Consider the following 27,040-nt stretch of genomic DNA (forward strand, 5'->3'; position numbering starts at 1 on the left):
GTAATGTAACAGGCTCACAAGGGGAAGCTTGGGTATTTGGTTCATATTTAAATATAACAGCCGGATGAGCCAATCTGCCCCCATTTGTGTGGGAGCCTGGCCTTGGAGGGTTGTACTGTCAGGAGTATTGCACACATGTGATAGATAGATTAGGGTGTAAAGATGTAAGATGCTACAATCTCAGCACTTGTGGATATCAAAAGCCCACAAAATGCCCCCATATGGTTGAACTTCCCCCGGACGGGTTAGTTAGGATTGGGCAGCCAAAAATATTACTACATAATGTCACCATAATGTCGCTAGAAATCATGTGCAACGTTACAAGGATTCGACGTTTTGCACACCAAATGCTATGATCATCCGAGTGCTATAATTTGGGCAGAGACCAAGATGACTACACCTACAGGATAGCCCCACAATCAAAGTTATACAGACGGAGCAAACGCAGTATTGGGGGTTGTTTGGCAGCGCATATTTCGTCACGAATTCAGCACAGTTAGCTGAGGCAAACATTTATGCCTCCTGGATAGCAGCCGAAGTAGGAAAAGGGCTGCAGTACGGGGCTTATGGGACTGAATATGCACTGGCTGCCATAAACCTACAAGGAGAAGGGCTAGTGCGAGCTTAGATATACTATCAGCAGGAATAATTAACACCACAGGAGTACAAGAGAAAGGCAGGGCTTGCGATACATTGGCAAGGGATTCAATAGATGGTATAAAAGCTGACATCACAGACTTGCGATTTGGAACCATCCGCGGCATCTGTTTTCCTCCCTAGATAGACTAAATCTCTTAAATTTACATAGGGACAGGCATGTGGTCACCAGGCTAGGCGACAAAGCGATTGAGAGAGGGATGAGATTCATAATGGCTGTCCCTCAGGAGAGTTGAACAAAGGGAACCTTTTGAGGACAGTTGCAGGTTTGAATCCCTGGGGACAGTACAGGAGGACTAGGTCTATCGAACTGGATCCAGGGGGTACATTGCACACAGCGAAGGTTTGGCATACATAAGCACTGCAGAGTGCTGTTCAGAGTCTGAATTGATGACATCAATGTATACTTGTAAATCTGATAGAACCTGAAATATATATACATGTAATTCTGACTATGATCAGAGCTGACTATTGCGAGCTAAGGCGAGCAGCAGAACTTGCCTCGCCTGTGTGCACGCAGCAAATCCGAACAAACACAACTTTTACAACTCCACGCAGTCTAGAACAGACTCTAAGCTTCACTTCCCTCCAACACCGGACATTACTTCTCTTTTAACTGCCAATTGGGACTGTAATCTGCCTATCTCGTGCAGGAATTTGGTATGATCTGTAGCGCAGGTCCTGTTTTCTTTCCCTGTTAGTTATAAGACTTTTACCGCAGCCTGAAGGTCGCTGCATTTTAATTCCAGTTCATTTTGTGTGCCAATTTCATACAATTTGCAGTGCAGAAGGAGGCCATTCGGCCCATCGAGCCTGCACCAGCTCTTGGAAAGAGCACCCTACCCAAGGTCAACACCTCCACCCTATCCCCATAACCCAGTAACCCCACCCAACAATAAGGGCAATTTTGGACACTAAGGGCAATTTATCATGGCCAATCCAACTAACCTGCACATCTTTGGACTGTGGGGGGAAACCGGAGCACCCGGAGGAAACCCACGCACACACGGAGAGGATGTGCAGACTCCACACAGACAGTGACCCAAGCCGGAATCGAACCTGGGACCCTGGAGCTGTGAAGCAATTGTGCTAGCCACAAGGCTACCGTGCTGTCAGTGTAGCAAATATTTTGTGCACAAGAGAAGCTTTCATCGCCATAATACCCAAGGCATCACATTTGTTCAGTGATATTTCAAATTTAAATTCTTAACTCTGCAAAAACAATAGCTTTCTTCACAAGTTCCTCATCCACAGAGCAACAGTTTCATCTTTTTTTAAATGTGAAAATTATTTTCAAAACAGCTTGCCCTTCACAACAATAAAAAGAATAGATTTACAAAGAGTTGTACTGAGATCTGGCCACAGCTGACCAATTACACCCATTCTATTCTGATTTTGTACAACAAGGGTGGATGGGTTATTCAGGGACTGTTCCAGACACGCACCCCCCACCCCCCCCTACCCCCCTTCCCCCCCCCCCCCCCCCCCCCCCGCAGCCGGTCTGAGTTCTGTATATTCAGATTCTGCAGCCTTCTGCAGACTGTGCTTTTTAAAGATCCCAACTCTTTAATTTAAGATATCCAATGTAATCAGCCTCAAAACTAGGCCCTGATTATATTACTACAAGAGTTTCCCAGTTTGTACTCTGTACTTATAAATACAATAAGATGTAGGAGGAGATGTCGGTCATTTGACCCATCGAGTCTGCTTCACCATTCAGTGAGGTCATGACTCATGACTGATCTGCTCTGATAATCCTCAACTCCACTTTCCCGCCTTAGCCCCATAACTTTTGATTCTTTGTTGATTAAAAATCTGTCAGTCGGGCAGCACGGTGGTGCAGTGGTTAGCACTGGGACTACAGCGCTGAGGACCTGGGTTCGACTCCCAGCCCCGTGTGGAGTTTGCACGTTGTCCCCGTGTCTGCTTGGGTTTCACCCCCACAACCCAAAAAATGTGCAGATTAGGTGGATCGGCCATGCTAAATTGCCCTTAATTGGAAAAAAATAATTGGGTGCTCTAAATTTTGAAGTATTGGCTAGTGTAGACTTGAGAGATGAACAGACACTTCCAACACTGATGAAGGTTCAACTCAATTTTATTAACTACTTCTAACTAACTAACACACGATGACTGTGGGTCTAAATAATGCTAACTTAAACTAGAGACCTAAGCCTTGTCCGAACCAGTTGATTCTCTCAGCACGTGGTATGAGTCTGTGCTGGGCTGGATGAGTTCTTGTTACACTGAGAGGCAGCACCCAGAATGAGCGGGAACCATGGTGCCCTCTGCCTTTATAGTGTGTGTATTCTAACTGGTGATTGGCTGCGGTGTTTGTACATGTTTATTGGTCCCTGTGTGTGTCCATCAGTGTGTGCCTGCACCATGATATACTGCTGTATATTATGACAAATTTATAAAGAAAAAAAAATCTGTCTGTCTCAGCCTTGAACATACTTATCGATTCAGCCTCTTTCGCCCTCTGTGGTAAAGAATTCATGAACCGCAAAGAGGATCATTTCCTTCTAATCGCTCTTAAATGGGTGAATCCTTTGTCTGAGATTATGCCCACTGGTTCTAGACTGTCCCACAAGGGGAAACAACCTCTCCGCATCTACCCTGTCAAGCCCCCCTGTGAATCTTATGTCTCCATAAGGTTCCCTCTCATTTCCTTTTAAAAAAAAATTTCCAATTAAGGGGCAATTTAGCGTGGCCAATCCACCTACCCTGCATATCTTTGGGTTGTGGGGGTGAGATACACACAAACAGGGGGAGAATGTGCAAACACCACCTGGACAGTGACCCGGGGCCGGGATCAAACACACTATGGGAGGGTTCCCGACACCCCCAAACACCCTTGCCATGTACAGCAGGCTCGATCACACTGCCATCGTACGCAGGAGGCACAAGGGGCATCAGGGTATCACCCTTCCCAAAGTACAGGCAGCTAGGGGCCTCCAATCCCCTGTGAGACCTCCACTAGTACCGATCCGTTTGGTCCCTGTTTGTGGAGAACTGTGCTGAACGGCGCTCGCTCAAGGTCTCCGAGGCAAAGGGGATGAATGCCAAAGCCTCGGGAATCTGCATATTAGAGTGAGACTAGCTGGCTTGCTTGAAAATGCAGATTTGCTAAAAAGTGATCCCACCGACAATGGGCGGGATTTACATTGCAACGCTTCGCAAAATCGCTTTGGATCTCTCGAGGTGTTGTGAGCCGAGTAGACCCCAAAAGTGGGGTCAATCGGTTTTAATCAGCTGTGCTGTGTCGCAGTGCATTGCGTTTTGTGTGCAGTGCGGCCATTGGATCGCGCCAATGGTTCTTTAAAGGAATTATTTGGAAAGTTTTTTGTTCAATTAAGTAATGGGTCCTTTTGTTAATTGCACCTAAAGTTCTATTAATTTTCTTCTCCTAAAATGTATTCTTGCTTCACCAGGTTAATGTTAAATCTTTCAAATATTTCATGGTCATGAAATATTAGCAAACAGTTTGCTTATGTGATGCTTCTGGGATGAATTCTCCACTCCCCAACGCAGAAGCGGGCAACGTGATTGGACAGAGAATTGCGCGAAATGGAAAAAAATCCGTTTTACGTCCAGCACCAATTTCAACGCCATGCTCAGCCCTCTCCTTCACAGCGATATCGAAGTTTGCATCCAGTGCCAGTGGATCGGTGCAAAACCATCATTTGCATGGATTTTAATATCATTTGCGGCTTGAACACTTCATACTCCACCCCTCCGCGATGCCCCATCCCTCTTAGGCGGAGGTCTCACTGGGGTGAATTGGTGCAAGTATTTACAGTAAGAAGTCTCACCCCAGTCCAACGCCGGCATCTCCACATCAAGTATTTACAAGCAGAGATAGAGTGCCATGATTGTGGAGGGGGGGTAAGAGGCAAAACAAACTCTGAAAAAAACTAAAATACTATCGGGCTTGCTGGGGAATTGCTGCCTGTGTCAGGAGCGGCAGCGGGAATAAACTTGGAGCCAAGTCTGTGGACTCGGGATGTCCCACTCGGTATCAGAGTGGCCAGGCTTATACCATCGTTGCTGAAATATGTATTTTAAATGCAGCTCTTTGATCATACTTACAGGCTCCAGGCTACTCTCACTGCTGAGTGCTGCCTGTGTCCTTTGAATGCTCAGAGAGCCTCTGGTCACCTGGGAATCCACCCAGACCATCCCTTTGGACAACCGCTTGCCCCAGCCGTTTCATCAAGTATCTAGATATGGCCAAGCTCAATCGGGTGATAGAGAAGACAGCGCCGGAGCGAGGCGACTCTCTGCGAGCTCTCCCCAACAGATCCACTTTTTACTTGACTTATACTCATTCTAATCTTTCAATATTTAATTCTAAGACTAACATTATTACGAACCTCTCTCTTTTATCTTTTCTTGCAGGCTTGAACATCCTCCGAGGTCAGTGGAGACCTTTTGACCCAACGCGACCTGATCTCCACGACCTGGAAGTGGATCGGGCCCAAACCGGAAGTGAAGCCCCAACCTGGATTTGGAGCCGACCCGGACCTCGGAGATCCCAACCTGGCCTAAAAACCGACGGCAGCTCCCGGATCGCCCGGCACAGTCCTCGGAGCTCCCGACCCGATCCCCGACGATGAGACCCGGCTCAATTCGACCCCGAGAGACCCGTCCAGCGACCCCACCCGGAGAGGCCCGCCCAGCAACCCGACCTACGTGGAGATGGAAGAAAGAAAAATCCATATGGAGACCCGACCGGGCCTACATAAAGACCCGAACCCTGGAGCGCCCAGGAAGGGAACAGACCATGGGACCCAGCCTAACCTGCCTCAGGAAGCCCCTGCCCAATACCCATGATCCCCAAAATGGTGGAGACCTGCTCGACGATCCGAACATGCTACTCCTATGCCCGCAGAACGCCAGGACCCATCCGGATCGCAAACATGCCCCCTGAGCAACCCCTCTACCTCAACCAGCGCCCGGGACCCTGCCAGACACGACCCTGAAAATGTATCCAACGCCCTAGTCCATGCCAGCGCCCTGGACCCCACCAGACGCAACCACCTACCTTCCACAAGGTCAGACTTCTCCCATCGGATCCCAGAATCATCCAGCCGCAGCTGCTGACTGAGGAAGTGAGGGAAGCGCGGTGGTCTGCAGGTTAGACAGAAGCAACGTGGTTTCAAGACCTCTCTCCCCAGCATATTCCTGGTAAACGTCCAAGCGATCGAAAACAAGCTCGATGAATTTAACGCCAGACTTTCCTCTCAGAGGGAAGTAAGAGACTGCTGTGTGCTCTGTTTCACAGAGACATGGCTTACCCCTGCCTCACCAGACTGTGCCATACAACCTGAAGGCTTCTCAATTCACCGTCGGACTGCACCGCATCATCAGGCAAAGCAAAGGGCAAGGGGTGTGCCTCCTCATGAACTCCTCCTGGTGCTTGGATGTGGCAACCCTGGCGACCTACTGCGCCCTGGACCTGGATACCTGACTGTGAAGTGCCGCTCATACTATCTTCCATGTGAGTTCACTTCAGCCATTATCGCAGCGGTCGACATCTCACCCCAGGCAGAAGTGAGGAAGGCGCTGGACAAACTGTACACAGATATAAACAACTACAAAATGGAACACCCAGAGGCCTTGTTCATCGTGGCTGGAGACTTCAACAAGGCCAACCTCAGGAGTGCACTGCCAAAATTCCACCAACACATCTACTGTCCCACCAGGGGCGACAACACTCTTGACCACTGCTACTCAAAAATCAAGGGCGCCTACCGTTCCATCCCACGACCGCACTTTGGGAAATCAGACCATAAGACAGTGCTCCTTCTCCCAGCATGCAAGCAGAAACTCAAGCGGGAGAATCCAGCTAAGAAGGTTGAGCAGTGCTGGTCTGAGGAAACAGAAGAACTCTTACGTGACTGCTTAGAGACAGTGGACTGGTCCATATTTAAGAACGCAGTGACCAACTTAAATGAGTATTCCACCACCATCACAAACTTCATCAGCAAATGTGTGGATTACTGCGTGCCAAAGAAAGCAGTACGTACGTTCCATAACCGGAAACCCTGGCTCAATCACGAGATTGACTCACAACCGAAGGACAGATCTGAGGCTTTCAAATCAGATGACACTGACCTATACAAGAAATCCAGGGATGACCTCCAGAAAGCCATCTGAGATGCCAAGAGAGAATATCAAACCAAGCTAGAGTCACAGACAGACTCTTGGCGGTTGTGGCAAGGACTAAACAACATAATGGGCTACAAAGCGAAGCCAAACATTATCTCTGGCAGCAGCGCACCCCTAATTGATGAACTCAATGTATTCTATGCTCGGCTCGAGCAGGAAACCAACAATCTGCTGTCGAGCAGCCCATTACTCACCCATAACCACCATCACAGCTTCCGAAGTCAGATCGGCCATCCTGAAAGTGAACCCTCGGAAGGCGATGGGCCCTGACGTGCACTCAGCCTGCACGGACCAGCTGGCAGAGTTGTTCATGGGCATCTGTCCCTACTCCACTCTGAGGTCCCCACCTGCTTCAAGAAGACCACCATCAGACCGGTGCCAAATAAGAACCAGGCAACGTGCCTCAATGACTACAGTCTGGTGGCCCTGGCTTCAGTCGTAATGAAATGCTTCGAGAGGTTGATCATGAAGCGCATCAGCTCCATACTCCCAGAACGCCTTGATCCACTACAATTCATATACCGTCGCAACCGGTCCACATCAGACGCCATCTCCCTGGCCCTCCACTCATCCCGAGAGCATCTCGACAACAAGGAAACCTACATCAGACTCCTATTTATTGACTACAGCTCCGCCTTCAACAGTATAATCCCAGCCAAGCTCATATCAAAGCTCCAAAACCTAGGACTTGGCTCTCCACTCTGCAACTGGACCCTCGATTCTCTGACAAACAGACCACAATCAGTAAGAATGAACAACAACACCTCCTCCACGATATTCCTCAATACCGGGGCCCTGCAAGGCTGCGTACTTAGCCCCCTACTCTACCCCCTGCACATACATGACTGCGTGGCAAAATTTGGTTCCAACTCCATCTACAAGTTTGCTGATGATACGACCATAGTGGGCCGGATCTCGAATGACGACGAGTCAGAATACAGGAGGGAGATAGAGAACCTAGTGAAGTGGTACAGCGACAACAATCTCTCCCTCAATGCCAGCAAAACTAAAGAGCTGGTCACTGACTTCAGGAAGCAAAGTACTGTACACACACATGTCAGCATCAACAGGGCCGAGGTGGACATTGTTAGCAGTTTCAAATTTCTAGGTGTGCACATCTCCAAAAATCTGTCCTGGTCCACCCACGTCGACGCTTACATCAAGAAAGCACAACAGTGCCTATACTTCCTCAGGAAACTAAGGAAATTCAGCATGTCCACATTAACCACATTAACGTTTGCACTGAGTGCTGAGCTTGTGGCATTTGAGTGCTACAATGAGAGTTTGGTGACTGAGGGAGTATAAGGGTTATTTAAAGTCTAGTATTTCTTTTATTTAGTTTAGTTTTATTTAGTTTAGTTTTATTTAGCTCATAATTCACTAGCACTGTCCTCTTGTCCGGCCTTAATCTCTTCCTCGATGCAAACTCTCCAATCCATATTCACAGCCACCCCATGACATTGTCATCTCACATGGTCTTGCTACTTTGAGTATACCAATCACAGATAAAGCCATCCCTGACCACTTCCTTGCATCACTGTCCACCCAGAAGGAAAAAACAGTTTTACTGTTTATTTTTCCTTCTGGGCACCACACCCCTGTCCCACACCCCAAACGTAACCCCTTCTGGATTGCTCCTTGTGGGAAAGCTATCCCCAATTCAGTTCAAACTTTGGCTTTCAAAATTCCAATTGTCGGGTCTTTTCCCCTCCTTAAGCTCTGGATTTTGTTATATTCCCTGTACATTAACTAAAAGAACCAAACTAACAAAAAGAAAAACCACTGGAAGAAATCAATGGACAAGAATTCACTTCATCTAAATGATACATTAACAACCGAACTAAAAGAAACATAAATTAAACATTAATTAACAGGCAAATTGTACTCAATAATTGCAATAAACCACACTTTTAATAACCAATACCACAAAGATAGATTTCAAAGATTTACCAGAAAACCCCTCAGTACACCTGGCAGCATATCCAGTCACCAAGTTCTTTTCTATTTTAATTTCTACAGGTAAAGATCAATTCCATTTCTTCATGTAGCATTTGTTAATTGAGTCACCTCTGACACAGGAGCTTTACTCCATCCTTGTTTCATGGATGTGATATCACCAAAAGGGTGCACTTCTGAAGAATTTCTTTAAATTAGGTGACACCAGGTCTGCTGGTGTGGATTCCCCAGATTCTCCTCCATCTGACCAATTGGTAACATGTGCACTGCATGAATGGCTCTGGTAAAATAACTGAAGGGGCGGCAGTAACATTATTTTACTATCCCTGCTGCTCAGCACTGTCTTCGGGTTTCCATCATTTAGCTACCTCACAGACACAAGACTCTCCAAAGCATCCTACAATGTTGTAAGTGCATCTCTGAGAGAGATCTGTTTGCTTTCAGTTTCAATCAGCTTCCATTCCCCCAGCAACCTGAGGTCGCAGTTTAGTCTCCCTAAAGATTTCCTGAGGAAGGAGCAGTGATTTGAAACAAACCTGTTGGAATTTAACCTGGTGTTGTAAGACTTCTTACTGTACTTCATTCATTTCAGCAGGGAAAGTTTTTTTTTTAAAATTTAGAGTACCCAATTATTTTTTCCAATTAAGGGGCAATTTAGCGCAGCCAATCCACCTACCCTGCACATCTTTTGGGTTGTGGGGGTGAAACCCACGCAGACACGGGGAGAATGTGCAAACTCTTCACGGACAGTGACCCTGGGCCGGGATTCGAACCCGGGTCCTCAGCGCCGTAGGGAGCAATGCTAACCACTGTGCCACCGTGCTGCCCTCAGCAGGGAAAGTTGGCAGGTTTATGAAGGTGAGGCGGGGGTTAGGCCGCCCCTAAGTGATGTACTATTACTGGCCGATGAACATGGAGAAGATACGGGTTTATAGAGAGTGGAGACTTTGTGGGTAAGGATGGAGGCGGGTTCGCATAAGCGGCCAGTGTTGCTGACCTGGCAATGGCGCCACTCCCGATGGCAAAGGAAGTCCAGTGGGGTGGTGGCCTTGCTGAAGATTTGGAGGCAATTCCAGCAGTACATTTGGTTTGGATTGGGCTCGAGGGTGATGCCAATCACGGGGAATCACAGATTCGATCCAAAGAGAATGAAAATGAAATTCCGGGGATGGGAGGAGAGGGGGATTAGAGAGATGAAGGAACCAAAAGAGAAAATGCTGGAAAATCTGTAGGAAGATGTGGTGAATGTGATTCACACCGGATTATAATCTGTATATACATGTGTCTGTATTGTCAGTGCAGTTGCACTACCTGTCCTCCAGGGGAGTAGCTCTGGGAATGCTCGAGTTGTATGGGGCTTCTCCCTTGGCTCTGCCCAGGACTCCTCCCCCGGAAGCTCCTGTATAAAAGCTCAGTGCCACATGGTCAGCCGGCCAGTTCACCGAAAGTTCAATGGCTAACCGGCTGGCTCTGTTGTGAGTATATTAAAACCGCTATTCTAATCCTACAAGCACGTGTCCGTAGAATTGTTGGTTCCAACAATTTAATATACTCAGGAAACAGTCGAAGAAATCATGGAAGCAGCCCTCAAGCCCGGATGCCGAGAACTCGACCCAGAGGATGCAGAAGCTAAGGAAAATTTTTCCCTCTGGCTGAGATGTTTTAAAGCCTACCTGGCAGAAGCCAGCACCGCCGGAACGACGGAGGAACAAAAACTCAGCCTACTGCACGCGAGGGTAAGCCACAGAATCTCCACACAGCTAAATCCGGCCGGCTCGTACACCGCAGCGCTGGCAATATTGGACAAAATGTACGTTAGGCCCATTAACGAGGTTTATGCACGCCACGTGTTTACAACTCGCCGTCAGCGGCCTACAGAAACGCTAACCGAGTTTGTAAGGGAATTGAACAATCTTTCCAACGACTGTAATTATCAAGCCGTTACCGCGGTGGATCATAGGGGGCTTGCTGTGCGGGACGTTTTCGTGGCGATCTAAATATGTGCGCCAAAGACTGCTAGAAAAGGGGGCCCAGGACTTAGACACTACTGTGGAGGCTGCTACCACAATGGAAGTTTCCTTCCGCAGCCTCACCTCATTTCCCGTGGACCCCGCGACCTCATCGTGGACCCCCGACCAACAGTCCCCCCCGAGCCTGTGCCGCACGGCCCCCCAGCTACCGCGCTGCCAAAGCCAGTTACTCTGCTGCCCCAGCCAGTTACTCTGCTGCCCCAGCCAGCTACTCAGCTGCTCCATTTCTGTGGCCAAAGCCAGCACCCACGGCAGCACTGCCCAGCCCGTAACGCAACCTGCAGCAGCTGCGGGCGAAAAGGACACGATGCCAGAGTGTATCTGGCGAAGAAATCCCCAGCCTCTAACCCTCCCACGGCTCAAAGCACCCGTTCCCTGAATTCACAGGCCTGCAGGCCCCGAAATGCTGCAGCGTGTATGCCGACTCCGCCCCCACCCGACATGTGCGACTCATGGGGGCGGCCATCTTGGCAATCCTCCTCCATGCGGCCAGCCATGTGCGACTCATGGGGGCGGCCATCTTGGGATCCATCCCCTTCAAACTCTGAAACTCACCTCGACGACTACGAACTCAGAGGGTAGTCATCACGGGGCCACTCCAGCTCAGCAGATCGAGCCGCCGAATACTCGCAACTCAGCGCAGTCACCCTGGATCAATCCCGCCCCAAGCACCTACAAAGTTCAATGGCGGAGGTCCATATCAACGGGTACCGCACGCCATGCCTCTTTGACTCCAGGAGCACCGAGAGCTTTATACATCCAGAACTGGTAAGACGCTGTTCGCTTTCTATTTTTCTGGTGAGCCAAACTATCGCCCTCGCTTCGGGCTCCCACTCAGTCCAAATCCAAGGACGCACCGTTGCTACGCTCACAATTCGAGGCGCTAGTTATTCTAAATTTGAACTTTATGTCCTGCCCGACCTCTGCGCGCCACTCTTATTAGGCCTAGATTTCCAGTGCAACCTCAAGAGCCTCACCCTCAGCTTCGGCGGGCCCCTGCCCCCACTCACTATCTGCAGCCTAACCACGCTGCACATCTCCTCCCCTCCGCTCTTCGCCAATCTCACTCCAGATTGCAAGCCAGTAGCTACTCGCAGCAGGCGATACAGCCTACAGGATAGGGTCTTTATCCGATCGGAGGTCCGACGGCTGCTCAGTGAGGGGATCATAGAGGCCAGTAATAGTCCCTGGAGAGCTCAGGTGGTGGTCGTCAAGACTGGGGAAAAATTATGCATGGTCGTCGACTATAGCCAGACCATAAATCACTTTACGCTCCTAGATGCGTATCCCCTCCCCAGAATTGCAGACATGGTTAATCAGATCGCCCAATATCGGGTTTTTTCCACGGTGGATCTGAAGTCTGCATACCACCAGCTCCCAATCCGCCCGGAGGACCGCCACTACACGGCATTCGAGGCCGATGGCCGCCTCTTCCATTTCCTCCGGGTCCCTTTCGGCATCACTAACGGGGTTTCGGTGTTTCAACGAGCAATGGACCAAATGGTAGACCAGTACGGGCTGCGGGCCACGTTTCCGTATCCGGACAATGTTACCATCTGCGCCTATGACCAGCAGGACCATGACGCCAACTTCCACCGTTTTCTCCAAACGGCACAGAAATTAAATCTCACTTATAACAAGGAGAAATGCGTTTTCCGCATAAACAGACGGGCCATCCTCGGCTACGTCGTGGAGAATGGAGTCCTGGGCCCAGACCCAGACCGCATGCGCCCCCTCTTAGAACTCCCCCTCCCTCATTGCCCCAAGGTCCTCAAACGGTGCTTGGGGTTCTTCTCATACTACGCCCAGTGGGTCCCTCAATATTCTATAGACCAGACAGGGCCCACCTGGTCAAGGCTTCTAGGCCCTTTGAAAGCCTTGCGATTGATTTTAAAGGGCCACTCCCTTCCACTAACAAGAACATTTATTTCCTCAACATCATCGACGAGTTCTCCCGATTCCTTTTTGCCATTCCATGCACTGATATGACCTCCCACACAGTCCTTAGGGCCCTACATAGTGTCTTCACCCTGTTCGGTTTCCCCAGCTACGTGCACAGCGACCGGGGTTCGTCCTTTATGAGCGACGAGCTGCGTCAGTCCTGCTCGACAAGGGCATCGCCTCGAGCAGGACTACCAGTTACAACCCCAGGGGGAACGGACAGGTGGAGAGGGAGAACGCGACGGTCTGGAAGACCGTCCTGCTGACCCTCCGGTCTAGAAAACTCCAAGTCTCCCAATGGCAAGAGGTCCTCACAGACGCGCTCCACGCATTCAGATCCCTCCTCTGTACAGCTACAAATCAAACCCCTCACGAGCGACTCTTCATTTTTTCTAGGGGCACTACCACGGGAGTCTCACTTCTGGTGTGGCTGAGGACACCAGGCCCGGTCCTCCTGAGGAAGCACGTCAGGGGGCACAAAACTGACCCCCTTGTTGAAAAGGTGCACCTCCTCCATTCCAACCCCCAGTACGCATTTGTGGAGTTCCCGGATGGTCGCCAGGACACAGTATCCCTTCGGGACCTGGCACCCGCTGGATCCAGCCCCCCCCTACCCCCACTGAGGAACCCCTTACCCCGTTCCCTATGCTGCCGCCCCCTCGCGCCCCCGATTCCGCAAGCTCACCCCACCGGTTCCATGAGCCAGAACCAGCCCGCCGCCAGCGCCCCCAGTCTCCGGTCGAGCCAGGGGTGTATAAAGTTCGGACAGGACCCGCCCCGGAGTCTGCCATCGTACCCCAGCTCTCAACACCCACCCAGACACTGCAAGAGGCTGCAACCCCGGTGCTCCGCAGATCGAAAAGAACAATTCATCCACCGGACAGACTAACTCTGTGAGCCACTAACCCCGCTGGACTCGATTTTTTCACAGGGGGTGAATGTGGTGAATTTGATTCACAACGGATTATAATCTGTATATACATGTGTCTGTACTGTAAGTGCAGTTGCACTACCTGTCCTCCAGGGGGAGTAGCTCTGGGAATGCTCGAGTTGTATGGGGCTTCTCCCTTGGCTCTGCCCAGGACTCCTCCCCCGGAAACTCCTGTATAAAAGCTCAGTGCCACATGGTCAGCCGGCCAGTTCACCGAAAGTTCAATGGCTAACCGGCTGGCTCTGTTGTGAGTATATTAAAACCGCTATTCTAATCCTACAAGCACGTGTCCGTAGAATTGTTGGTTCCAACAGGAGAGAAAAGAGCTAACATTTTGAGTCCAGATGACCCTTTGTCCAGCCTGATTGTGACTCCAGACCCACAGCAATGTGGTTGACTCCTAATTGCCCTCCGAAATGGCCTAACAAGCCACTCAGTTGTATTCAACCACGACAAAAAAGAAATGAAACTGGATGGACTACCCGGCATCAAACCAGGATGATTGCGGATGACTGCACAATGGTCAGCACGATTCACAACTCCTCAGTTAATGAAGCAATCCATGTTAAAATGCAATAAGACCTGGACAATATCCAGTGGCAAATTACATTCGCACCACACAAGTGCCAGACAATGACAAATCCGACAAGAGAGGGTCTAACCATCGTCCCTTGACATTCAATGGCATTACCATCGCTGAATCACCCAACATCAACATCCTGGGGGTTACCATTGATCAGACACTGAACTGGTCGAGCCATATCAATACTACGGCTACCAGGGCAGGTCAAAGGTTAGGAATCCTACGGCAAGTAACTCACCTTTTGACCCCCAAAGCCTGCCATCGTCGACAAGACAGAAGTCAGGAGTGTAATGGAATATTCTCCACTTGCCTGGATGAATGCAGCTCCAACAATACCCAAGAAGCTTGACACCATCTAGGACAAAGCAGCCCACTTGATTGCTCCTCCTTCCACAAACATTCAAACCTTCCATCACTGACGAACAGTACAGCCTTGTGTACCATCGACAAGATGCAAGAGGCACAGGGGCTGTTTATCACAGGGCTAAATCGTTGGCTTTGAAAGCAGACCATACAGGCCAGCAGCACGGTTCAATTCCCGTAACAGCCTTCCCGAACAGGCGCCGGAATGTGGGCGACTAGGGGCTTTTCACAATAACTTCATTTGAAGCCTATTTATGCCAATAAGTGATTTTCATTTCATTTCATTTCAGTAACTCACCAAGGTTCCTTCAACAGCATCTTTCAAACCCACGACCACTACCATCTAGAAGGACAAGAACAGCAGATTGCTGGGAACCCCGTCACCTGGAGGTTCCCCTCCAAATCAATCACCATCCCGACTTGGAAATATATTGTCTCTCCTTCATTGTCGTTGGGGTAAAATCCTGGAACTGCCTCTCCGACAGCATGGTGGGTGTACCTACACCTGAAGGACTGCAGCAATTCAAGAAGGAAACTCATCACCACCACTTTCTGAAGGGTAACTAGGGATGGACAATACATGTTGGCCTGACCAGCGATGCCCACATCCCATAAATGAATCTAAAAAAGATACAGCCCATATAAGCAATATAGCAGGCGGCAAGAGCACGCACACTAACTGCCAAAAGCCTATCACCCACCATATTTGTGAAGAAAAATTATCATTGTACAGGACCAAAAGCCTGTTTCAGGTCCCTCAGTCAGCTCTGAGTAAAACCAGCCGTTCGGATTGTTCGCTAATGAAAATATTAGGGGCGGGATCCCCATTTTAGAATCTATGGGTTGGATTCTCCGATTTTGAGGCTATATCTGGAACATGTGTCTCGTATTACGACCAAAAGGTAGGCACACACCCCCCCCCCCCCCCCCCCCCCTCCCCACCCACACCAATGCTCCGACCCGGGGGCTGGCAACCGCGCCACGTAAAACTCCCGGCTTTCACTGCAGATACAGCCATAGAATTGCCGGGTCTACCCCCCCCCCCCCCCCCCTCCCCGATTCAGCATAGTTAACGGAAACACAGAGCACACGAACCCCATGCCATTGGGAAGTCAACCCATCGTGGACGGAGCATCAGGGAAGGGCCTTCAGGTAACGTACTGAGGCTGTTTCCAACGGCATGCGGCATGCTCACCGGTGATGCAATATTAACCTGATGATCATGAACATAATTATAGACGATAATAATTCATCCACGATTAACTTATTTTTGTCAAAAATGGTCAGCAGTCGTTTCACATTGGTTACAAGAAACTACTGGTTCTATGAATAGTCAAAAGATCACTTATATCTCAGCCACACATGGGGTGGTATTCTGCCAACCTGCCTATGGCTTTGGTGGCATGTGGGTGCAAAAAATGTGGCAAGAGCCAAAAAGTTGGAAAACTGCTGGCAAAAAATTATATTGCAATTCTCCCAATGGCATGTTAATGGCAGGTCAGTCATCCACTGGCAGATTACGCGAACATCATTTGCATCTTATGAATGCCAATACACCAGCTGCCCACCAGTGTACTGTCAGGACTTGCGATCTTACATCATGCCAACATGAAATCACGTCATTGTCAAACCTGATTGTTCAAGAGTGGCATGCACAAGGCAGTCCTCAATTTGTTGGCTAAGTGGTGGCACAGTTGTTTGGGCACATGGCGCCGAGGACAAGGTTTCGATTCTGGCCCAGGTGGACTTTACATATTCTCCCAATGTCTGCGTGGGCCTCACTCCTGCAACCCAAACATGCGCCAGGTAAGTTGATTGACCATGTCAGCATCTGCTTTAAATCAGCATGTCTGCTTTAAAAGCCAGCGATTTAGCCTTGTGAGCTAAACCGCTGGTTTAGCTCACAAGGCTAAATCGCTGGCTTTTAAAGCAGACCAAGCAGGCCAGCAGCACGGTTCGATTCCCGTACCAGCCTCCCCGGACAGGCGCCGGAATGTGGCGACTAGGGGCTTTTCACAGTAACTTCATTGAAGCCTACTCGTGACAATAAGCGATTTTCATTTTCATGTTAAATTGCCCCTTAACTGGGAAAAATAATTGCGCACTTTATGGTCAGTGCAAGAAAACTTTTTGCCATAGTGCTGCTTTGCCCCTGCTGTGCCATTCACCACTCTGTCTGGGCAGACTGGTTCCTGCCCTCCCACTCCATGCAGAATTGGTCTTGCTTGACACATAGACAATGCTGTGGTACTGTCTCAGTTCAGTACCCCTTCACCTCCCACTCCCCTCTCCACCACCCCTCCTCCACACCCACATCACCCCCGGTGCCACACACCTGTGCCTATCTAGACGGCACTGTGCTGTGGGACTCATGCAACCACTGCAACAAAGGTCCAAGGTTTGACAAGGGGGTGGTGTACAATTTGAAAGGGAGGGGAAGGTGGAGGCAGAGGAGGTTACTGACCTAGAACATAGAACATAGTACACTACAGCGCAGTACGGGCCCTTCGGCCCTCGATGTTGCGTCGACCAGTGAAACCATCTGAAGCCTATCTGACCTACACTATCCCATTTTCATCCATATGTCTATCCAGTGACCACTTAAATGCCCTTAAAGTTGGCGAGTCTACTACTGTTGCAGGCAGGGCGTTCCACACCCCGACTACTCTCTGAGTAAAGAAACTGCCTCTGATATCTGTCCTATATCTATCACTCCTCAATTTAAAGCTATGTCCCCTCGTGTTGGTCATCACCATCCGAGGAAAAAGACTCTCACTGTCCACCCTATCTAACCCTCTGACTATCTTATATGTCTCTATTAAGTCACCTCTCACCTTCTCCTCTCTAACGAAAACAACCTCAATTCCCTGAGCCTTTCCTCGTAAGACCTTCCCTCCATACCAGGCAACATCCTAGTAAATCTCCTCTGAACCCTTTCCAAAGCTTCCACATCCTTCCTATAATGTGGTGACCAGAACTGCACGCAGTACTCCAGGTGCGGCCGCACCAGAGTTATGTACAGCTGCAGCATGACCTTGTGGTTCCGAAACTCAATCCCCCTGCTTATAAAGGCTAGCACACCATATGCCTTCTTAACAGCCCTATTGACCTGGGTGGCAACTTTCAGAGATTTATGTACCTGGATGCCGAGATCTCTCTGTTCATCTACACTACCAAGAATCTTGCCATTAGCCCAGTACTCTGCATTCCTGTTACTCCTTCCAAAGTGAACCACCTCACACTTTTCCGCATTAAACTCCATCTGCCACCTCTCAGCCCAGCTCTGCAGCTTATCTATGTCCCTCTGTATCCTATAACATCCTTCAGCACTATCCACAACTCCACCGACCTTCGTGTCATCTGCAAATTTACTAACCCATCCTTCTACACCATCTTCCAGGTCATTTATAAAAATGACAAACAGCAGTGGCCCCAAAACAGATCCTTGCGGTACACCACTAGTAACTGAACTCCAGGATGAACATTTGCCATCAACCACCACCCTCTGTCTTCTTTCAGCTAGCCAATTACTGATCCAAACCGCTAAATCACCTTCAATTCCATACTTCCTTATTTTCTGCAATAGCCTACCGTGGGGAACCTTATCAAACGCCTTACTGAAATCCATATACACCACATCAACAGCTTTACCCTGATCCACCTGTTTGGTCACCTTCTCAAAAAACTCAATAAGGTTTGTGAGGCATGACCTACCCTTCACAAAACCGTGTTGACTATCGCTAATCAACTTGTTCTTTTCAAGATGATTATAAACCCTATCTCATAACCTTTTCCAACATTTTACCCACAACCGAAGTAAGGCTCACAGGTCTATAATTACCAGGGTTGTCTCTACTCCCCTTCTTGAACAAGGGGACAACATTTGCTATCCTCCAGACTTCCGGCACTATTCCTGTCGACAAAGACAGCTCCACATTTCGATTGTACCCATCCCCTGCAGTTTCCTTCCCCATCCTATACATCCTAAATCTTGCCGAATAGCATCATAATTGCTTTTCCCCCAGCTATAATTCTTGCCTTGCGGTATATACCTATCCCTGCCCATTGCTAAAGTAAACATAACCAAGTTGTGATCACTATCACCAAAGTGCTCACCTACATCTAAATCTGACACCTGGCCCGGTTCATTACCCAGTACCAAATCCAATGTGGCCTCGCCCCTTGTTGGCCTGTCTACATACTGTGTCAGAAAACCCTCCTGCACACACTGCACAAAAACTGACCCATCTATAGTATTCGAACTATAGTATTTCCAGTCAATATTTGGAAAGTTAAAGCCCCCATAACAACTACCCTGTTACTCTCGCTCCTGTCGAGAATCATCTTTGCAATCCTTTCCTCTACATCTCTGGAACTATTCGGAGGTCTATAGACAACTCCCAACAGGGTGACCTCTCCTCTACTGTTCCTAACCTCGGCCCATACTACCTCAGTAGACGAGTCCTCAAGCGTCCTTTCTACCGCCGTAATACTTTCCTTGATTAACAGTGCCACACCCCCCCCTCTTTTACCATCTTCTCTGTTCTTACAGAAACATCTAAATCCTGGAACCTGCAACAACCATTCCTGTCCCTGCTCTACCCATGTCTCCAAAATCGCCACACCATCGAGATCCCAGGTACCAACCCATGCTGCAAGCTCACTCACCTTATTCCGGATGCTCCTGGCGTTGAAGTAGACACACTTCAAACCAGCGTCCTGCTTGCCGGTGCCCTCTTTCAAACTTTTAACCCTATCCCTGACCTCATAACTCTCAACATCCTGTACACTGGGACTACAATTTAGGTTCCCATCCCCCTGCTGAATTAGTTTAAACCCCCCCGAAGAGCACTAGCAAATCTCCCCCCCAGGATATTGGTACCCCTCTGGTTCAGGTGAAGACCTGACGAACACAAGGTGGGCAAGGAGAGCTGTGCGAGAATTTGCAATGGGTAGGGCGAAGGCTGACAATGGCATGTGGAGGGGTAAGGATGTGGATGAAGATAACAAACAATGGAAGGCGGAGAGAAGACCAATGGGGAAGCTGAACCACTCTTTGCCTGCCTAAATAGCTTAAAAAACAAGGGAGTCAACGGAATACCACATTATTTACAGGAAAGTGAAGTGTGAAGACTCCAGAGTCGGTGGGTAGAGGTACAGGTGGAGCATGGGAGCTTCACAGGGTATGGCCTTGGGCAAAAGTGGTTGAATCAAAGAACAGAGTTCTTCTTGAAGCTGCTGGACTTTACTTGGTGGACATCCTGCATGGACTGGTGAAGCCAGGTGAGCTGGGGAGAGTGATAGGAGTGTGCTGGACTGGCGTTTAAATATGGCGTCAGGCTCTTTGAACACATCAGCTGAGGGCAGGTGGACTAATCAGCTGTCATCACACCAGGTCATTCAGAGGTGAACACTCCTGTGCATAATTAATGAGGTTCCAAGCACAGAATGTGGTGCCGGAACCCATCATTCTGGTCGGCGGGAAAGGTACGCTGGAGCTGCCCATCATCCCACTTAGTCTCCGAAACAGAGAATTCCACCCCATGGTCACAACAGGAAACAAATAAAAGATGAGTTAATGGCTGAAACAAAACTGTTGATTTCACATGAAAACACATTCCTTTGTATTTGGTGATTTGGTGTGGATTTTGGCTCCACCACTTCATTGTAAATAGAAAGGCCAGGATGTTTGGATTGAACCTTGCCAAGAATTTTCATGTCCACTTCACCTGAATGGAAATACACAACATTTCTGTCCATGAATTCATTACAGCACATTTTCAATAGAAGTAGATCAGCTGCATTGAATCTGATAGGATTTACTTGTTTTAAATTTCAAAAGTCCAGATATATTTTAATTAATTTCCACTCATCTGAAAGCAATGTACTATTGCAAAAGCATAACAAGCTAAATGTATTTTTATTGACTTATGCTATTCACTCAAAGTCTATTTTCCATTTTCTTTTAAGATCAAACATATGAGGTGAATAATCATCACAGGAGACTAAACCCACTCTGATATTAATTAAACAGTGGAGATAGTTGAAGCGATAAGGGAATGGATTGCATACCATGTACAGAGGGCTCCTTTCTCACCTTATGTGTAAATATCCAAGAAGGGAAGATTTGCTACTGCAACGAGTAATGGGGAATGTTTTTTTATTACTTCTTGGGATGTGGGCGTCACCATTTGTTGTCCATCCCTAATTGCCCTTGAACTCAGTGACTTGCTAGGCCATTTCAGTGGAGGATATTTAAGAATCAACAGCATCCCTTCGTGGGTCGAGATTCACATATGGGCCCGACCACATAACAACATCAGATTTCCTTTCCTGAAGGACATTAGTGAACCTGCTGGGTTTTTTCGACAACCGGCAATGGTTTCATGGTCATAATTAGACTTTTAAATCCAGCTTCTTATTGAATTGAAATTTCACCCTCTGCCATGGTGGGATTCGAACCTGGGACCCCAGAGCATTATCTCTGTCTCTGGATTACAGGTTGAGATACCCTCAATTACGACACACGAGAGAAGATTGGTAATTCAAAGGCTTTAATCATCAGAGAACTGAACAGCTGCCGAGAAGTGTGCTCACCACATGCTGCCGAGTGAGCCTCATCTTATATACCGTTTGCTGTGGGCGGAGCCAGAGGCGGAGTCCCCCAGGGTTCCAAGCCCTGCCTTAAAGGGCCAATGTATTAAAGGCAAGGTACAGTTATAGCAGTTACTGATACCATTCATCACATTCACCCCCTGTTTAAAAAAACACATAGTCCGTCGGGGGTTAAGTGGAGTTACAAGTTCAGTCTTTTGGGTGGTCTGACCGTCGGTGCTGATCTTCTCCGCTCCGGTGGTGGTGCCGTGGATACGGTCGGTTTTGATGATGGTATATCCGGGAGCACGGTTGACTGAGCCTTTGCCCGCCTTGGAGCGGGGGGGTGGGGTTTGGGGGGGGGGATCCGGGTTGATTAGGGTGATCGGTGCCGGCCACAGTTGGGGGGGGGCAGGGGGCGCTATGGTGGGTGGCGGGGGCGCTGTCAGGGTTGGCAGTCGGTGCGGGGAGAGGAGCGTCGGTAGGAGGGGGGGGGTCGGTGGTGAAGCCGGCGGGGTCGGTGGGAGAGCCAGCGGGTGCCAGGTCTCGCAGGGAGATGGTATCCTGCCTGCCGTCGGGGTGCTCGACGTAGGCATATTGAGGGTTTGCGTGTAGCAGTTGGACCCTCTCGACTATTGGATCTGTTTTATGGCTCCTCACGTGTCTCCGGAGTAGGACTGGTCCCGGAGTCGTCAGCCAACGTGGAAGCAAGACTCCAGAGGGGGACTTCCTGGGGAAGACAAACAAACGATTGTGAGGGGTCTCCTTCGTGGCCGTACAGAGGAGCAACATAATGGAATGTAGGGAATCAGGTAGGACCTCCTGCCAGCGGGCAATTGGGAGACTCCTTGACCATAGGGCTAGAAGGACAGCCTTCCAAACTGTCGCGTTCTCCCTCTCCACTTGCCCGTTTCCCCGCGGGTTACAGCTCATCGTTCTGCTCGAGGCGATGCCCTTGCTGAGCAGATATCGACGCAGCTCATCGCTCACGAACGATGTACCCCCGTCGCTATGGATATAAGCGGGGAAACCAAACAGTGTGAAGATGCTGTGCAGTGCCTTGATCACGGAGGCCGAGGTCATATCGGGGCAGGGGACAGCAAAATGGAAGCGGTTGGTGGACGGGAGGGGCCCTTTGAAGTCCACACTGAGTCGCTCAAAGGGCCCAGAGGCCTTTATCAGGCGGGCCCTGTCTGGTCGATAGAATTGCGGTTTTCACTCCGCACAGATCTGGCATGCCTTAGTCACAACATTGATCTCCTCTATGGAGTAAGGTAGGTTGCAGGACCTGATGAAATGGGCAAGCCGCGTAACCCCCGGGTGGCAGAGGTCATCGTGGATGGCTCTCAGGAGGTCTTTTTGCACGTTGGCGCACGTGCTGAGGTACAGGGCATCCGGGGGCTCGTTAAGCTTCCCCGGTCGATATTTAATATCGTACATATAGGTGGAGAGCTCTATTCTCCACCTCAGAATTTTGTCGTTCTTTATTTTGCCCCGTTGTGCGTTATCGAACATAAAGGCGACCGACCGCTGGTCGGTGACGAGGGTGAACCTCCTACCGGCTAGGTAGTGCCTCCAGTGCCGCACGGCCTCCACTATGGCTTTTCCCTCCTTCTCGACTGCAGAGTGCCGAATCTCCGAGGCGGTGAGGGTTCTGGAGAAGAAAGCTACTGGTCTGCCCGCCTGGTTGAGGGTAGCAGCCAGGGCGACATCTGATACGTCGCTTTCTACCTGGAAGGGAATGGCTTCGTCCACCGCGTGCATGGTGGCCTTGATGATGTCGGCCTTGATACGGCTGAAGGCCGACTGGGCCTCAGCCGTCAGGAGAAAAACCGTGGTCTTAATGAGTGGTCAGGCTTTGTCCGCATATCTGGGGACCCACTGGGTGTAATAGGAGAAAAGCCCCAAGCACCGTTTGAGTGCCTTGAGGCTACGGGGGAGGGGGAGCACCTTAAGTGGACGCATGCGGTCGGGGTCTGGGCCTAGGACCCCGTTTTCCACGACGTAGCCAAGGATGGCTATCCGGGTTGTGTGGAACACGCATTTCTCATTGTTATATGTGAGGTTTGAGGGCCCGGGCAGTCTGGAGGAACTTCCTCAGGTTTGCGTCGTGGTCCTGCTGGTCATGGCCGCAGATGGTGACGTTGTCCAAGTACGGGAAGGTAGCCCGTAAGCCGTACTGGTCCACCATTTGATCCATTGCCCTCTGGAAAACAGAAACTCCGTTTGTGACACCAGAAGGGACCCTGAGGAAGTGAAACACTGGGCAGCACGGTGGCGCAGTGGGTTAGCCCTGCTGCCTCACGGCGCCGAGGTCCCATTTTCGATCCCGGCTCTGGGTCACTGTGTGTGGAGTTTACACATTCTCCCCGTGTTTGCGTGGGTTTCTCACCCATAGTCCAAAAATGTGCAGGTTAGGTAGATTGGCCACACTAAATTGTCCCTTAATTGGAAAATATTAATTGGGTACTCTAAATTTATTTTTAAAAAAGAGGAAGTGAAACAGCCGACCGGCTGCTTCGAAAGCTGTGTAGGGGCGATCCTCTGGGCAGATAGGGAGTTGATGATAGGCCGATTTTAGGTCGACCGTGGAGAATACCCGTACTGGGCGATTTGAGTCACCATTTCCGCGATGCGGGGAAGTGGGTACGCATCGAGTTGCGTAAAGCGGTTTATGGTCTGGCTATAATCCACTACAATTCGTTCCTTTTCCCCGTGTGATGAATGGTATCAGTAGCTGCTGTAACTGTACCTTGCCTTTAATACATTGGCCCTTTAAGACCGGGCTTGGAACCCTGGGGGACTCCGACTCTGGCTCCGCCCCCAGGAAATGGTATATAAGATGAGGCTCACTCGGCAGCATGTGGTGAGCACACTTCTCGGCAGCTGTTCAGGTCTCTGATGATTAAAGCCTTTGAATAACCAATCTTCTCAATCGGCTCAAGGTACCGGCAACTTGGGCAGTCGCCCGGGGCGCCATGTGCTCGGGGGCGCAATCAAGGAGTGCGTGAACGGCGTCAGAGACCCGGCGCCGCGTCAAAGACTCTGGTCCCGCGCATGCGCAGTTGGGCCGGTGCCAACCAGCGCATGCGCGGTGGCCGCCCTCCCCCAGGCCGCCCCGCACAAACATGGCGAATGGATCCAGGCTCGCCGGTGGAAGAAAGGAGGCCTGCCGACAGAGAGACCGTCCCGCCGATCGGTGGGTCCCGATCATGTACCAGGTCACTCTGCTCCCCCCACCCCCCCCCCCCGCCACCGCCCCCTCCACCCCCCCTCCTCCGGCCCCCCCCTCCGCCACCCCCCCCCCCCGGCCCCCCGCCCCCCACCTCCGCCCCCCCCCCCCCCGCGCCCCCCCCCCCCCCCCCCCCCCCCCCGAAGGGTGCCAAGTTCAGCTTGCCCGGGGCGCCAGCAACCCTAGGGCCGGCGCTGCTGACTGGTGGTGATTTAACCTGAGAATCACCACACCTCAGGCGAGGGAAACGTTAAGAAGGTGGATCTTCATGAATCCCCCTCAGCCAGTACCGCAATTGAACCAGTGCTGTTTGCCTCGCTCTGCATCACAAACCAGCTGTCCAGCTAACTGGGGAAAATTACTGTTACTGGATGGTATTTTAAACCTGCAGTCATTAACATAGGATTTTTAATTTTCAATCTGATGAAGAACTGTTTTATAAATTTAAGAGCAGCATTTTTAAATTTATTTAAAGCTTTGATGCAAACATGATGCAAGACTAACTTGATCTTAATGCCAACAAATCTGCAGCAAGAAAAGATAATAAAATTCAACCAATTCTGAGTGAAATTAACTGGGTAATGGATGACACATAGAATCAAGTTATTTGTCAACCATGATGAAATGCAAATCATTGTTGAACATAATTTTCCCATTTTCCTCTCTTGAGCACTCAGGATGGCGTAGATAACGAAGCATCTCAGCCTTCAGATCTGGAGGGGCAGTTTTCATGAAGTCAGCTACCTCAGTGAGGAAATCCAACAGACGTTCCCCATTTTCATTCCCTTCAATGAAACACTCTGTGATATCCATGTCAGAGGGTAGCTCATACTTCTGATACTTCACTCTCATTTCATCAAGCACTTTTCGGACGCCAGGGAAGTCAATTTTGGTGGGAAAACGGGATCCAGCTTTTTCCCAAAGTGCCTGCCATCCTCCATCATCTGCAGCATGTGAAATATAATTGTGAAACAAAATGAATTGAAATGCAGATATGTGGAAATGAGGAGGTTTCAAGGTGATTGAGCCAAGTTGGGTAAGTGGGCAAACGCATGGCAGATGCAGTACAGTCTGGCTGAATGTGAGGTTATACACTTTAGTGTGAAAATCCAAATGGAAGAATATTATTCAAATGGTGTTATATTGGGAAGTGTGGATGCACGTAGGTACCTGGATGTCCTTGCACACCAGTCAATGAAAGCAGAGAGGCAGGTGCAGCAAGCAATTAGGAAGGCAAATGGTATGCTGGCTTTCATTGCAAGAGGATTGGAGTTCAGATGTAGGGATGTCTTACTGCAGTTATACAGGGTCTTGGTGAGACCACACCTGGAGGATTGCATGCAGATTTGGCCTCTCTACCTGAGAAAAGATATACTTGCCATAGATGGTGTGCATCGGGGGTCCAGTAGTCTGATACCAGGGTTGGCAGGACTGTTCTATGAGGAGAGATTGGTTTGAATCGGCCCATATACACTAGAGTTTAGAAAGGTGAGAGGAGATATTTTTGAAAGGTATTAAATTCTGATAGGACAGGACAGACTCGATGCAGGCAGGATGGTTTCTCCTGGTTGTGGAGTTTAGATACAGGGGATGCAGTGTCAAAATACAGGGTGGGTCTTTTAGACTGAGATGAGGAAAAGTTTCCTCACTCAAAGTACAGTGAATCTGTGGGATTCTTTACCGCAGGAGGCTGTGGAGGCCTGATCACTGAATACATTTAAGGTTTAAAAAGCAGGACCTCTGGGGTTGTAATCTCAGAATTACTCCCTGTGCCACGTGCCAGTGAGGCTAGAAATAGGAGGATAGTTCAGCTAAACACGTGGCTAAACTGGTTGTATAGGAGTGAGGGTTTCGGATTTCTGGACCATTGGGATCTCATCCGGGGCAGGTGGGATCTGTACAACGACGGGTTGCATCTAAACTTGAGGGACACCAATATCCAGGCTGGGAGGTTTGCTAGACTCACTCGAGGGGATTTAAATTAGTATGGCAGGGGGTGGGAACCAGAGCGTTAGCTTAGAATGTGTAATAACTGAAGGGGACATAGAGAACAAAAATAAGAGAACAACATCACCCTCGGGCAGATCAAAAAGGTGACATGTGAGAAGATTCATGGTCAATGCAGGACTGAGGGTGTTGTACCTTAATAAATGCAGTACACGGAACAAGGTAAATGAGCTTGTTGCGCACATTTAAATTGGCCGGTATGATGTTGTGGGGATCACAGAGACGTGGCTGCAAGGGGAACAGGTTTGGGATATAAATATACAAAGATATGTGTCCTATCGAAAGGACAGGCAGATGGGCAAAGGAATGAAGTTAAATCGATAGTAAAGAGCGATATAGGATTAGAAGGCATTGAATCTCTATGGGTAGAGTTGAGGAATCGTAAAGGTAAAAAGACCCTGATGGACGTTATGTACCGGCCTTCTAGCAGTAGTCAAGACGTGGGGCAGAAAATAAATCAAGAGGTAGAGAAAGCATGTAAAAAAGGTAATATCACAATAATTATGGGGGACTTCAATATGCAGGTGGACTGGGAAAATCAGGTTGCGAGTGGATTCCAAGAAAAGGAATTT

General features: G+C 49.4%; 1 protein-coding gene across 3 annotated transcripts in view; it reads right to left on the bottom strand.

Moving 5' to 3' along the window:
• Nucleotides 1-27,040, bottom strand: part of LOC119962084 (histamine N-methyltransferase-like) — a 233,759-nt gene that overhangs the window by 171,206 nt on the left and 35,513 nt on the right. For 2 of the 3 annotated variants that reach the window (XM_038789939.1, XM_038789936.1), the window contains one exon: nt 24,901-25,405. The exons of the other annotated variant lie outside the window; for it this stretch is intronic. In XM_038789939.1, the coding sequence (XP_038645867.1) occupies nt 25,065-25,405 (341 nt within the window). In that variant the 3' untranslated portion in view covers nt 24,901-25,064. Of the gene's footprint in view, nt 1-24,900; nt 25,406-27,040 lie in introns of those variants that run through there. 3 annotated transcript variants of the gene reach the window in all.

The sequence above is a fragment of the Scyliorhinus canicula genome, chromosome 2 (assembly GCF_902713615.1).
Source record: "Scyliorhinus canicula chromosome 2, sScyCan1.1, whole genome shotgun sequence".
NCBI lineage: Eukaryota > Metazoa > Chordata > Chondrichthyes > Carcharhiniformes > Scyliorhinidae > Scyliorhinus > Scyliorhinus canicula.